The following is a 14022-nucleotide window of genomic DNA, read 5'->3' on the forward strand; positions in this document are numbered from 1 at the left end:
TGGAATAATGCCATCATATGAAAATGCTGGCTCCCACTTCTTAAATTTGCTTCTAGTCTTGCTGGATACAGGAACAATGCTTGGAAACAAGATCCCTGCAGAGCTGAAAACTCTAAGGACAACAAGGAAAACCTAAAATGTATTCTTTAAATAATTTCTTGAATACTTACAGTTCATAACAGTATAGTCAGCAAAACCAAAAAGTAATTAAACATGCAGCAGAGTTTCAGTGGTGTTGAAGTATACACATATGTTTCTGACTTTGGAATCTCTTCAGGCAGAGTTTCATACCTCGATTCTCATGTTCCCAAGTCTCCAGAATTATCTTTTCTTTTGCCCCAGCCAGCTATGGTACCACAGCTGTGTGTCAGTGCCCATGGTGGTCTGCTGCCATTGCAGTTTCCTAATATGCCGTACGCAAAGTCACTGAGCTCAGCCAAGAACAACCGGAATTGGGAAAACATGCAGTGGAATACATGCAGTTCTCAGAAGAGGCAGCAAAAATTACCTGAGAGCTTTTTGCCTTCCATTCTCTTCTTAGGTTCTCTTAATGGACAGATAAGCTTTCCCACATCAAAGACAAAATCAGAGCACCCCAGTGCTTCAACCCCCTCAGAGACATACGAATGAATGCAGAAAACTGAGCCAGGTAGAATTTTACTACACAATCACATCCTCACTATGGTAATTCATTTCATGATCATCCCACAGCAAACACCAGTCTTTAACGATGAACTTGGAAGGGCTGGAGCCTTCCAAAAACAACAATAACAACAAAACCCAACAACAAAGTCACAATTAGCCCAGACATTTTACCTAGAAGTCAGGATGGCAGCAACGTCACATCAGCCAAGTCCAACATAAAAACAGTAGAATAATATTTTGTCTGGAACAATCTCAAGCCTCGTACATGGCCCATACTCAGACTGCCTGCTGTAATAAGTGTGATGGCCTTGCCAAGAAAAAAAAAAAGAAGAAAAAATGAGAAAAGAAAAAGAGGGGATAAATGACTGCGCACAAAAGACAAGCACATCAGTACCAAATCTGTGTTTTATGCAAACATCACAAGCTGTCAGAGTAGCTGTAGGGGTACCCTGTGAGACACACTGGATGCATCTTCTCAGATAGCAGTGAGACATCTGTGTTTAAGCATCTCAGTCACCTTCTCTAGCCATTACAAGCACCACTTGCTGAAGCAGACCCCTCAAGGGAGGCACCACCCTGCTCTCTCATTTTTTATTTTGCAAATGGAGGCAAATTTAATTTCTGTGCTTTGCTTATAGAGTAAACATATAGATTAGAACTAGCACAAACATCAGCACATATTACACAAGGGTCAAAGAAGGCAGGCCAGCAAATTTGAGTTGAAATATTAGTGCAGGGCTGGCAACTGGGAGTCATCCACCTTGAAAGTCAGAGGCTGCCAGGTGGGGATGTCACCAATTTCTGTATCCTGGAGAAGCTGCTGTCTCCAATAGTTTTAAAATAACACTGATTGCCAGCATATCACCTCTTGTGGCACCAATATATCCTCTAGGTTGCTTTTTTCACTAAATGATTAAAAAAGAATGCTTATTTTCAAAGACAGATACAACCTAGTACATCAAGCCTCACAAGTTCCCAATGGTGAGCTAAGCAATCCACACTGGTGATCCCGAGGAGAACTTCTGAAAACCGTCACTGAAAACAAAGAGTGGGATTCAGCTCCAGATGCTGAAGTTTTGGGTGCATACAAGAGTGCTGTGTTACAGCTCCTGTCAGTCAGTGGAGTCTGGAGTGTCACTGAATTGCTCAGATGTCTGCTCCAGGCTGAATGGCAATTCTCTAGGCTCTATGTACTGACTCTATCGATCACATTACTACAAAGGGAGTGAAACTCCTATGAGAGGAGCTTGAAGTTTTGTCTACATGTGAGCAATAAAAATTTAGACTTGCATTAATTTTGAAATTAACACAATACCTCACTATATTAACTTTACAGGGAACCTGGATTCAATTTTTGAAGCACTGAACCACAGCTATGTTCAAGTAAAAATGCATCTCTCTTGTCAGATACCAAGTGAATTTATTTTCTTAATTTAAGGTACTCCACACTGGGAGCAAACTACAACAGCATCAGAAAAAACCCCTAGAGAACTAGTTTACTATAAATTTACACATCAGCTTACTTTTCATAGACTGCTCTATGTCTACAAACTTCTAGCTATCATTACCTACCCAAGGAATAATAAATGGCAGATTTTCAGGCTAAATATACATTAATCTATCATTACCTGCCCAAGGAATAATAAATGGCAGATTTTCTGGCTAAATAGGAATTCATCAGCCCATATTTATAGACTAAAGCTCAGACAGGACAATCCTACCATGACACAGAATGAATCTTACAGAGGCTGGAGAAAAGTGCAAGGAGAGACAGATTTGGGCATTGGTGCATGGAATGTAAAATTTCCTATCCTTTCACATTGATATCTAGCATATGCAATTCTGATTTAAGTGCACAGGCACTCTTCTAGGAGTGTTCATTGACTGATAAACACCAAATCCAAGCCCATTGCTCAAAGGGCCCTCCAAGTTGCTTGGCATGTGGCTTGGAATCTACAAGGTTAACAAGTAAACAACATTGCTGTTGACATTTTTAACAACAAAAGCCAACACCAGTCCAGGAAACTCAAGCCAACCCCCCCCCACCCCCCCATATAAACAGATGCAGGAATGATCAACACTTTTCCTGCTCCAGAGGCACATAAAACAACCAGATTTTCAAACTCAGAGTGGGCCAGACAGGATGACACTGTGAGAATGATTGAGCCCTGTAGTTCCCACCACTACAACGGGAAAGGTGAGAAGAGACCTTGGGAAGACGCATGTGCATCAGAGGGGATATTAAGCACAGGAGAACAGAACAGATCTGAGGGTAGTTTGCTTCCACTGAGAGACCATACTTCTTTAGACAATGCCATATATTTCAGCTACAAAAGACCAAGATGAGCCACCTGGGCAGGAGATAAAGGAGCTTAAAAAAGTTCATAATTTTGCTCTAATGGGCAAGAATCCTGTCACACTTGGACCTCTCTTTTCATAGATTAAACCAGAACATTAATTGTGAGTTATATAAAACTATTCCTGTCTGATCACCTTTTCAGAAAATTTTAAAACACAAAGCTGCATATAGAATATTAAACTGGACATTTTGGATATACAGAATATCTTTCTTATTTTAGATATATGTAAATATAACACTTAAATATTTAAAATACGGGACTTGTGCAACAATTTCAAATTACTTGCAGAACTTGGGAGTGTTAAACAGTGCAAAATTAGTTTTGCATTAGCATTTAAGGTTTTAATATAGAAAATAAAATAGAAATAATGGTAGAAAATAATAAAATAGCAATGGGAAGCTATCTTCGTAATTGATCACTTTTATATGACTTCCTGGAGGACTAACATCAATTATGCTTCTATGTCAAAACAATGCTGGCACAATGCCAGAGAAGATTCAGATCGGGGCCAGTGATTCATTAATTTATTCGTTTTTGGAAATCAGTGGATTGTACAGTCAACTTTAGACTGTTAAACACAAATTCCATATGAACTATAATGAAGCCAGGTTATCACTGTCATACATATGAGCAAAAGGGAATTTTAATTCACTGCATTTTGAGTCTGCAGCCAGCTACCTGTAAGTATAGCATGGACTGGCTGCAGTCAGTAGAGTCTGTTCCTAAGAAATAGGTGATTTCTAATTATCACAGTATGAAACAACAAAGTATGTACTTGTTTACAGGCCTTTATATTGATTGCAGTCTCACATCTGTAATCAGTTTTATCAAGTAATCATTCAGAAGTATGATGTTGCTGATAAAAATGGACATGGCTTTCAGTATTTTGTGACACAAATGTAAGTTCCTTTTCCTCAGCTACCTGATAATGCTTTTCCAGCTACAGCAGATTGGGCGCTTCTTGCTGTGTCACACATTGTTGCACATGAAAAACCTGTATCAAAACAGGATATCCAAGGCAATCCTTTATCTTATGAACATGAAAACATCATCCATATACCTAAGAAAGGAGAATGGCCTTAGATGCCAGCACAGACTTAGTCTTGCACCAGGAAGTCTGACATATAAACAACAGTCCTTTGGGACATTGTTTATTACGGGTTTATTAGAAACCTTGTCAATAACTTACTGGTGCTTTTGATAATTCTGTATTTGGTTGCTAGGAGACTTGTGTTCCTGATGAGATAAAGTGAACAGGAAATCCTCTATAGCCTTGTGACTTTTTGCACTAGTAAATAAAAATTCAAACAACTGATCTAAAATACTGGCTACTGTTAACAGAAGTGAGAAAAAAAGACAAGCATTGCATATTTTAAATAAAGGAATGCATAGCCCTTTTTTGCCCTCTCCAATTATAAGGTGATAAAAGATCACCTTTATAAAGTAGAATGACCGGATTTTGTGGAACGTGGCTGTTTTGGCTCCAAGGTATTTGTACCGTTGTAGTATCAGAGCCAGGATACAGCTGCCTTGTGACTAAGACACCGTTCACTGAATAAGTGCTATCCAATCCCTCGACGTCACCAGACATCTGTTTCCTGTTTTCATTCTTTCTTTCACTGTTATCATTTTATCCAAGTTACCCTTTCACCTGAAAACCATTTAGAAACCTACAGAAACCAGCGCGTGCACGCGTGTGTGTATCAAAGAAGTTGATTTAGAAAAAAAATTGCTGAGAGCAATTTGTTCATTTTAATACAAAGAGCAGAAATGGAAACAAACTTGCCTTCCCCCGTCTTCTCCTCCCCAAAATACACAATGATACATAAACACTTTTGTCTTCTGGTCTTCACTAATATGACTAACTTCCTTCTTCACTTCCAGTTAAGTAGCTTTCCTGTTGAGTACCACCACCTCCACAAAATACAATTGTGAATTGATTCATAAAAACAGAAACATTATGGCACAAATAAGGGAAGGCAATAAATACTCTTCCCCCTCTCCAACTCCTTCCCAAATGGAGGCAGTAGTAATATTGTTATTGTAAAGTCATTGTAATAACAAAAACTTGAAAAAAAAAGAAAAAGAAAAAAGTACTGCTTGTCATTTAAGGTTCCAAACCAACAATCATCAGGATGCAGAACAGGATACATCTAAAGTGAGAAAGTTATTTACTTCACATTCAAGTTAACACCAACTGTACTTTTTTTGGCACACAGCATTATTCTTAACGTGCCAAAAAAGTGTTGGGCACCTTATAAAATATGAATGTTAATGCCACTAAAACAAAATTCCTGCTATTCATAGTCCAATTTTATATTGCTGTTGTTTTGCTATGTTTCACCTATACTTAAACTCCAAGCTGGGAGAATGACCATTACTGATAGCATTTAACACACATTAACAAGGAACAATAGAAGGTGAAGAGTAAATTGTCAAAATTTAATGACTTTCTATTCTTAATCTCTTGATTTCAGATTATTTAATCAGAGTGAGAAAACTTGTTTTATTTTTTTCTGTGATTACAGATGCTCATGTTAATTGATAAGGCAGGTTGTTGAGCAAAGGAAAAATCTGGGTTGGTTGACAAACATCAACGAAAATTCATCTGCTGCTTTTTATTATCTGAAAGAAAAGTAAGATTTTTCTTAAATCCTCCCCCATTGAGGTATACCAGCAAAATACAGATGTCATACGGGAGAAAGAGGAGTCTAGCACACAGAGGACGGTTTGGCAGCTACAGCAAACTCTAAGTAGCATTTCCAAAGGCACATGAAAATTGGAAAACAAGATGACTTCTCGTGTTCTGGTCGCCTGGACTGCTTCCTGCATTCTTATAATCAAATTATAACTATTTTAAAACCAAATTCAGCTTCAATTAAACCATGAAATTATGAAGCAGCTCATTAACTTCTGAGCAGTCAGAGCATGTTCTGATACATTATCTTGGTCTCCCCCCTCATCCTTCTTTAGTGTCTGGCTCATTGTCCCAAATGTCCAATCCTAAGCTTCCACACAAAACCTAGAATACTCTCGAATACTAATAACGCAGCACTCTGGAGAGACTGACAAAAGAAACCTTTGTTGGAAAATATTTTTCAAGACTTAATCAAGTTGATGTGATTAAAATGCTGTTTCCTATAAACACAATTTGTTCATAACTTTTCACAACATTTAAATTCATTTGTCCACTGTCACACATGCAACCTCTGATCAAGCTGAAAACTGAATCTTAACTGTGTACTTCACCCATCACATCCCCATCCTTCATAATCTGTCCTTCATTGACTCTGGATCCTGCTATGCAATTTTATTAATGAGATTACATTTGTGTCAGGACAAGTTTTAAATTATGTTTGAATAATAGAAGTCATTGAATTAAGACAGCTATCTTCCCCCCCCCCTCCAAATTTACATAGAAAGTTATTTTAAACTGCACACTCTGTCTTTCTCAATTGCATATGAAGAAGTAAGATAAAAAAATCAAGACCTCTCAGGCTCTGGTGCTATTAATGGCAATGGAAAAACCCAAGACATGGCTATGGAATTTGAGAAGTTAATGAAATCTTTTGTACTTTGTAATTTTTGGTTATTTTTATTTTTCCCCAACCAAAAATACCTCTTACAGCTATTCAATACACATTTGCTAGAACTTATAATTTTATGCAATATGACTCTAAAACTAATTTTAGTTTTGTACAGTCATGTTTCTGATTTTAAATTGGGGGGGGTTGAATATAAACTAATTATTAGGTCAAATAACTCTTTGGAATTATCCTCTAAAAATAAATGCAACACCAAAACCTTTTGTCTGAAACAATAACTGGCAAACCATTGGAAGAGAAAGTGCCCAGACGCACACTTTATGTCAGACTCCACATAGTTTTCAAATGTTAAGACTTTTGATACACCCTATTATGACATTAAAAAAGTTGAGAGCTACACCAGAAGATTACATGAAGAAAAATTTATGTTTTGTCTAATATAATAGGAGTCTTAAAAACAAACAAACACACACCACTTCTATCCATTATTTCATACCCAGGTGTTTCCTGTACACCTGCAGTTGTCTCCAGTCCTGAATTCATGAGCTATAGTATTTCAACAGACTCTCATCAGTTGGTTTTAGAATTTTCTTGTCTGCCAGGTTTACAATCCATCCTGGAGCAAGACCAAAAAATATCTGTCTGGGATCCTTGCGTGCACTCAACATCTTAAAGAGTTCATCTTTAGTTATGTCTGGTAAAACATAGCCATATTTCTTGGCAAGTTCCAGCCTGGCTTCTGCAACCTTAGAAGGATCTGCCAGGTACCCCCGATTCCTGGGATCTGTGTAGTACCGGACAAGGTCTTCAGGTGGGAGCATTCGCTTTGGGATAGGTTTGCCACGCAGGAAAAATACTACTGGCTTGCATAAAATTTCTGTGGGCAAACATGAGAGAAAATTAGTGACTGCACCTCATAATACAGATTTAAAAATATTAAATGACACCTTATTTTCTACTAAATTAAGTACTACATTCATATCAAAAAGTTCCAAACAAAAAAATCAAATCTCAAGAATATCCTTGTTCAGAATGAGACAGTGGTTTGCAAGTTTCACTTAACCAAACAACCAACTCTGCTTTAACTGGTATTTACAGCATCAGTCTAGAGGAGTTGATACTTGTAATACATTTAGAACACCTGCTTGGTAAAGATAACCATAACTAAGCTAGATGCTGCCATTTATTTAAAGGTCTATTTCCAAGTTTGAAGCAAAGCACTTGCATGGCTACTTACACAGTGTACCAACAAGTGCCAAATTTAGTGTTTCTATAAGTATTTTAATTGAAGTATCAATGGCACATGTACCTACTTAGTCCTTTGTGGGACTATCATCTCTTCCTCAAATTTTACTGATTTTGGCAAATTAAATTCCAGAATCTTTAAACTTTATTATTTTTATTATTTTCTGGAATGAAAAAAATCCCTTGTATCACTCCAGGGTAGCATATTTTGCACACTAAAAACATCTATTCCTCTTCTTCTCAGCCTCATTCACACATGAAAGCTGCATCATTGTCAATAAAAACTGCATGAATGAATGCTAGGCAGGATGCAGCCTCAAGCAAAGCAAAGCCTCATTCTTCAGTGAAAGTTCTGAAAACAATAGCCATTTTAACTGGAATGATTCTGAGCTTCTGTAACTTACTTCCTCACTTTAAGTGGAAAAGCATTTTAAATTAAAAATATAAACACGCACAGTATTTTTTAAATCTATTTTTTCCTGAGTTTTCTTAGTGCTATTAAACATGGGAAACAGAAGACAAAAATTCAGCTAAACACTATTTTTAGGTCCTCTATTTACAAAGCTATTCAGATTTCCTTAACTGGTTGATTGGTATACAACTACTGATGCTGGAAGGACTAAACAGGTGAATGGTTGAAAAAAGACAAAACTGAGGATGCATTATCATTCATCATTGGGGGCTGGAATAAGATGATCTTTAAGGTCCCTCCCAACCCAAAGTATTCTATGACTCTGTAAATATACACGTAATTGGTTTTGAAGCTTTTATAAGTTGATGACTTTCTACTAGGAAATGTGTTTGAAACTTTGATTTGGATCATTTAATTTTGGCACATTAAAAAAAAAAAGGCAGAAATTAAAAGAAGTTCTTACCCAAGCTCCTTGGGTCATAGAATGACGTTGTTACTACGCCTCCATTTTTTTCTATGGCTGCAATTGCTAATTCAGATGCCCTCTGCACTTCAATATTTACTTTTGCTGCAAAAACATCAGCACCCTGTAAATTTCAACACATATTACAATAACATTAAAGTGAGTATTTTAAGATATACATTTACTCTTCTCTGAAAACTTGTAAGGAACATTAAATCTTGCAAAATAATATAAATTGTCTGTTCCCTGCACCAAGATAGGTAACCAAATTGCCTTCAGTCACTTGGGTTGAATTAAAAAAACCTTTCCATTTCCAAAATATTCATACATTTCTTTCACTACATTTTAGCTTTCTGTTGTAAAATACTTCTTCAGCCTTTTGTTATGTGCTCCTTAACTCTCATTTTTGCAGCCCCTCAGGTATGAAAACATCCTCCTGAGTTGTTTCTTTTTTTGCTGACACACAGTGCCCTCTAGTGGATTTATGATACACAAAAATTTCACAGCAAACTGATCTGGAGAATCAAAGATGCTTCTGAACTGCGGGAATGACAATCTGAAAGCCTGAAGTACTAAGTGTGCTGTCTGCATACCTCCTCCACCAGCTGGACACCGTAATCCCTCTTGAGAGGCTGCACTGTCACACCTCTGGCGTTAATGAGCTGAGTTAAGTCAATCGGCTGTGTGGGGTCAACTCTGCCCAAATCAATCAGGTACTGCAGCCTCTGAAGACTCAGAGGTTGGTACTGACGTCTGAAGCTGGGGAGAGAAAGACAAAAAAACCAAACACCTCAAACAAAACAATGAGAAATGTACAAAATTGAAGCTTTAATAGCAACTGGTCAATTGAGATATTCTGGTTTTTACCTACTCCTAAACTAAAAAAATACTAAGACACTACAGTGTCAGCATTTCTTGGCAAACCAACAAGATTGTAAATAACTACCACCTTCCAAGTGAAGCCAGCTTGGGGGCTTCACTGATAGACAGTCAAAAAACCAAACATCTCCTCCCATACAAACTTAGTCAAAGACTATCAGACAAACTCTGTACTTGCTCCTGCACAGCTTACATCCAACATTTTCTGATCCATTACCACTGTACCTGACCTCTCAGAAGTATTGAAAGGAATCTCCCTCAAAACACCATCAAGGAAGAGAAATATTGAGAAAATATGCATTAACCCACATCCCCAAAGGGAGCTGGAATCTCTTGTCAACAGCCATTGGCTTCAGCAGAACCTACTTTTGTGTTTTCTGAAGTTCTAACTTTACTGTACAAACCAATCCTTAGCACAGTTTTCTAATACCAGAGACTATTCCTGTCTATGCACACCATCAATGCTGATGCTCAAAACTTTCTCCTACAATCCATTTGATGGCTGCTATCAGAAGTCTCTGAGCAGCAACTGAAAAATTGGGAAGCAGCTGATCGCTGTCACTGGCAAGCCACTTACAGAATTTGTGCTGTCAGATAGCTCCCTACAGAGAAAAAGTTCAAGAAGTGGAGGCAGGAGGAGGAGTGAGGTGAAGGTAAACAGGCAGAGACATTGCTTGGTGTGCTCCCCCCTGCCCCAACAGCGTCACTCGAGGGCACTTACAGTGGTCACCACAGAAACATTTACAGTAGCCTGACACTTAAACTACACTGACATTGAAACTACAGAGCACTCTTTTTGTTTTCATATGCTGTCAGACGTTGTCAAAAACAGCAAGATCCTAATAATTTCTTGTCACTGCAGGAGGCTGGATTTTTTTCTGTTGGATATTTATGAACTTGTGACCACTATTAACATAAGATGCTGAGTGTCTGCATTCTAGAGCATTTCCTTTGCAGGACTGTGGATCTACACTGCTTTCAGCTATTGAAACTGCTTCTTGTTTACTCTTATAATAATTTAAGCAATCAAGAGGAAATAACAGTACCTGAAAATAGAATTTGAGTCACATTTCCAAACTATTAAGATTCAGAGAAAACTCTGTAACAACTGGGACAGGTCTGTAAGTCTACCACATGCATAAAGAATGGAAATATAAAAGTGCTCAGCTATTGAGCCAGTGGTATCAGGAAATGGAACATGAAATCAAGTCTAACAATTCACAAATACACATTAGTATTTTCATCCTTGAACTGTCTGCTCGGTGTAGGTTTTTGTTACTACTGCCTGTAGCAGCATTGTATGGACACAGAAGTTTTCAAGACCACATCTAAAAGCAACAAAATGGTTACTGACCCACCTAACACAAATGCTATCTGATGAAACAAGCCCGGCTTTAAAAAAACCCCAAACAAATAAAAAAAATTTAATCCAAATTTTTTAATTATCAATATAAGTGAAGGAAATTTGGAAAATGCTGACATACATCTCTCCAGGTGAGAACAGTGACTGGAGAAAAGACGTGTTAGAAGAATAACCTTAAACATTAGAAAGGTGGGATAAAGACATGGCACAAACCACTGCAATGTGCAAAAAGGACAAAAGTATTAAACAGGGCAGAATGCCCAAGGAGAACAATGGTGAAAGATGACTAAATGCCTCATCCAGCAGATTTGGTACTAAAGAGCTTGTTAGGATCCTAGGTGGAACAGGTGGGGCACAGATAGACAAAGACCACAGTGTCAGAGTGCTGAAAAGGTACAACCATGAAGAGAAGCAGAATTGTTTGGATGGCAGCTTCTGGTGAATAAAGTGAGGAGAAACAACAAAGCAAGGCTTTGGATTACACCTCCATGCCTAACATCCTCACTCCTGTCACTGGGACTGTTCCCACTCAGTTCACTGGGTTATGAGGGAAAGAGAAAAACAAGCAGGAATGAAGGAATAGTTTCAGAGGAGAAATTCACTCAGCTGGAAGAGGAGGGTAGCCTGCTACACATGAAGGATTATGAAGAGAGTAAATAAGCAGATGTGCAAACCAGGAAATAATTAAAAGAATGATCTCACAAGAAATGGGAGATTCTTCTGGTAAAGTAGCTAACAACCTGAGAGAAATTTGGGACGCCGAACTTTTTTCAGTTAGGCCTGTTCTGGCATATTAGATTCTTGCTTCAGGAGAAGGATCAAGAAAAGCAGACAATTATTAATTTCCAAGTAAACGTGAAGAAACTTACCTATGTCCCTCATTAAATCCGTATTTTGGTATGGCCAGGTAAAATGGAGTTTGACCACCCTCAAAGCCTAATCGGGGGCGATTCCCTCTTTGTCTTTCTCCTTTGTGACCTCGGCCACACTTCCTACCTCCGTATCTTCCACGGCCACGTCTTCTTTCCTTCAAAACAAGCAATGATACATTTAGTCGACTACTTCAGAGACAAGTATCTATAAAACATTAGATTTTTGAGATATAAGCAATTGAGCGAAATGCTGATTCTTGAGGAAAAAACTATGTTATAGATCTTTTCTAGTGGAAAAACAGAAAAGCAGTTAATGGTTTTTGCAGAGCACAGCTTTAGGCTGGCACCACAAATAGTATGGGGACAAGTCAGCTTCCTTTGGTGGCAGGGATGGCCGTGTCTAACACAAAGCTGCACTTGAATTCTATACTATTTAGTAGCTCTAGGGAGTCTTGAGCACTTTTAGGAGAGTGCTGCTTGCTGTTCCCTTCTCTGTTCCTACGGTTTCAGCCTTTGAACCTCATCCCCCTGTTCAACATTCCCCCCAAATCCCCCCAGGGTTTCTCCCTGGTTTCTTGTCTTAATTTCTCTACCACTTTATAAGGAGACAGGTAACAGTTTTGTTTCCAAGAGACAGTAAAAAGAATGCTAGCTGGCATCACATGCCTTTTCTTCGTAAGCCTTCTGACCTTCCCTTTCCAAACATACTACTCCATCCCATTAACATGTGGAATGAAAAACCTTTTACTATTTCCCTCCAGCCCCACCAGTGGACCTGAGGTTCAGCCAGCACCACTCATCAGCCAGTTCTCTGTGGGGATGGCCACACACATCGGCAACAAAGCACGCAAAGGGCAAGCACGGGGCCAACACACACAGCAGTGCCATCCACTCCTTTGCCTTTCCACGCCTATTCTGGCCAGGTCGCTCTCCTGGTCCTGCCAGGGTGATGTCCTTCCGACAGCCCTGGGGGCGAACCACGCCGGGACCGGGCGCGCCGGCTGCCTAGAGACAGTCCTGCCACCAGGGCCCCCCCGGCAGGCTGCAGGCACTCACCCGCTTTTTGGAGCCGGGGTTGGGCCTTAGGTTGGCCAGGCTGACCCTGGGCAGCGAGCGCAGCAGCTCCAGGGCCCGGTTCCCGCCGCTCCCGCTCATGGCCGCTCACTCTCAAGGGCGCCCGCGCCCGGCCACGGCGCTTTACGGCAGCCCCGTAAACCGCACCTCCCGCGCCTTCCCAGCAGTGTCGCGCAGCCACCGGCGGGGCGGGCCCGGTCTTTTAATGGTGCCGGAGCTCGGAATTCCAATGGTTGAGCAAAGGGCTCTCGCTACGCTTCGTTTCCCAGCACCTGCTGTTTTATTACAGAGACCTCAGCCAAGTGTTTCAAAGCCGAGTCCTTAAAACCATCAGGCTGCATCTAAACCCGAGTGGCCGGTGCTGCAGCCCGTGCCGGTACTGGAAATACCCATTACGGTCGGAGGCTGTCGAGGCTTAACCCCAGACAGCAACCAAGCTTCACGCAGGCTCGCTCCCCCACCAGTGGGACCGCGGAGAGAGCTGGAAGGATAAACAGCACAAAACTCGTGGCTTAAGATAAAGACAGATTAATAGGGAAAGCAAAAGCTGTGCACGCAAGCAAAGCAAAACAAGGAATTAATTCACTGCTTCCCATGGGCAGGCAGGTGTGCAGCCATCTCCAGTAGAGCAGGGCCCCATCATGTGTGATGGTTATTTGGGAAAACAAACGCCATCACTCCAAATGTGCGTCCTTCCTCCTTCTTCCCCCCACTTTACATACTGAACATGATGCCATCTGGTCTGGAATATCCCTCTGGTCAGTTGGAGTCACCTGTCCTGGCTCTGTCTCCTCTCACCCTGCCATGCACCCCCAGCCTCCTCACCAGCGTGGCAGCCCAAAAAGCAGAGAAGGCCTTGGCTGTGTGTGAGCCCTGCTCAGCAACAACGAAAACATCTCTGTGTTATCATCACTGTGTTCAGCACAAACCCAAAACACAGCCCCACACCGGACACTGTGGAGAAAATCACCAAGCCAAGACCAAGACCGAGACTTTCTTAGTACTGCTGCAGTACTTGATCACATGTGTTATTTCAGTCTTATAAATTTAAATGTGTACCTACTGGAAAACCATACAGCAGTTTCCATCAGTGTAGTGGTCTGGTGGGAAGGGTGTGCAGAGTGCAGACTTAAGTGCAGTGAAGAACTGAATTGTAGATGCTGC

General features: G+C 40.1%; 1 protein-coding gene across 1 annotated transcript; it reads right to left on the reverse strand.

Moving 5' to 3' along the window:
• Positions 1 to 4734: 4734 nt before the first annotated feature.
• MRPL15 (mitochondrial ribosomal protein L15) lies at positions 4735 to 12997 on the reverse strand. The gene is made up of 5 exons (XM_042029003.1): positions 12841 to 12997; positions 11782 to 11939; positions 9264 to 9429; positions 8671 to 8794; positions 4735 to 7427 (listed from the first exon to the last, which is right to left on the reverse strand). Exons 1-5 carry the CDS (start codon positions 12937 to 12939, stop codon positions 7090 to 7092), a joined length of 885 nt encoding a protein of 294 aa, XP_041884937.1. The 5' UTR covers positions 12940 to 12997; the 3' UTR covers positions 4735 to 7089.
• Positions 12998 to 14022: the final 1025 nt, after the last annotated feature.

The sequence above is a fragment of the Corvus kubaryi genome, unplaced genomic scaffold, assembly GCF_017639235.1.
Source record: "Corvus kubaryi isolate FWS band 111438036 unplaced genomic scaffold, C.kubaryi_AGA036_p1.0 37312, whole genome shotgun sequence".
NCBI lineage: Eukaryota > Metazoa > Chordata > Aves > Passeriformes > Corvidae > Corvus > Corvus kubaryi.

Coding starts and splice junctions, on each gene's coding strand:
- MRPL15 (XM_042029003.1), bottom strand. CDS start 12,939: ATGAGCGGGAGCGGCGGGAACCGGGCCCTGGAGCTGCTGCGCTCGCTG. Junction 9,430..11,781: donor GGATTTAATGAGGGACATAG/GTAAGTTTCTTC, acceptor TTCTCTCCCCAG/CTTCAGACGTCAGTACCAAC. Junction 8,795..9,263: donor GTGTCCAGCTGGTGGAGGAG/GTATGCAGACAG, acceptor TGAAATTTACAG/GGTGCTGATGTTTTTGCAGC.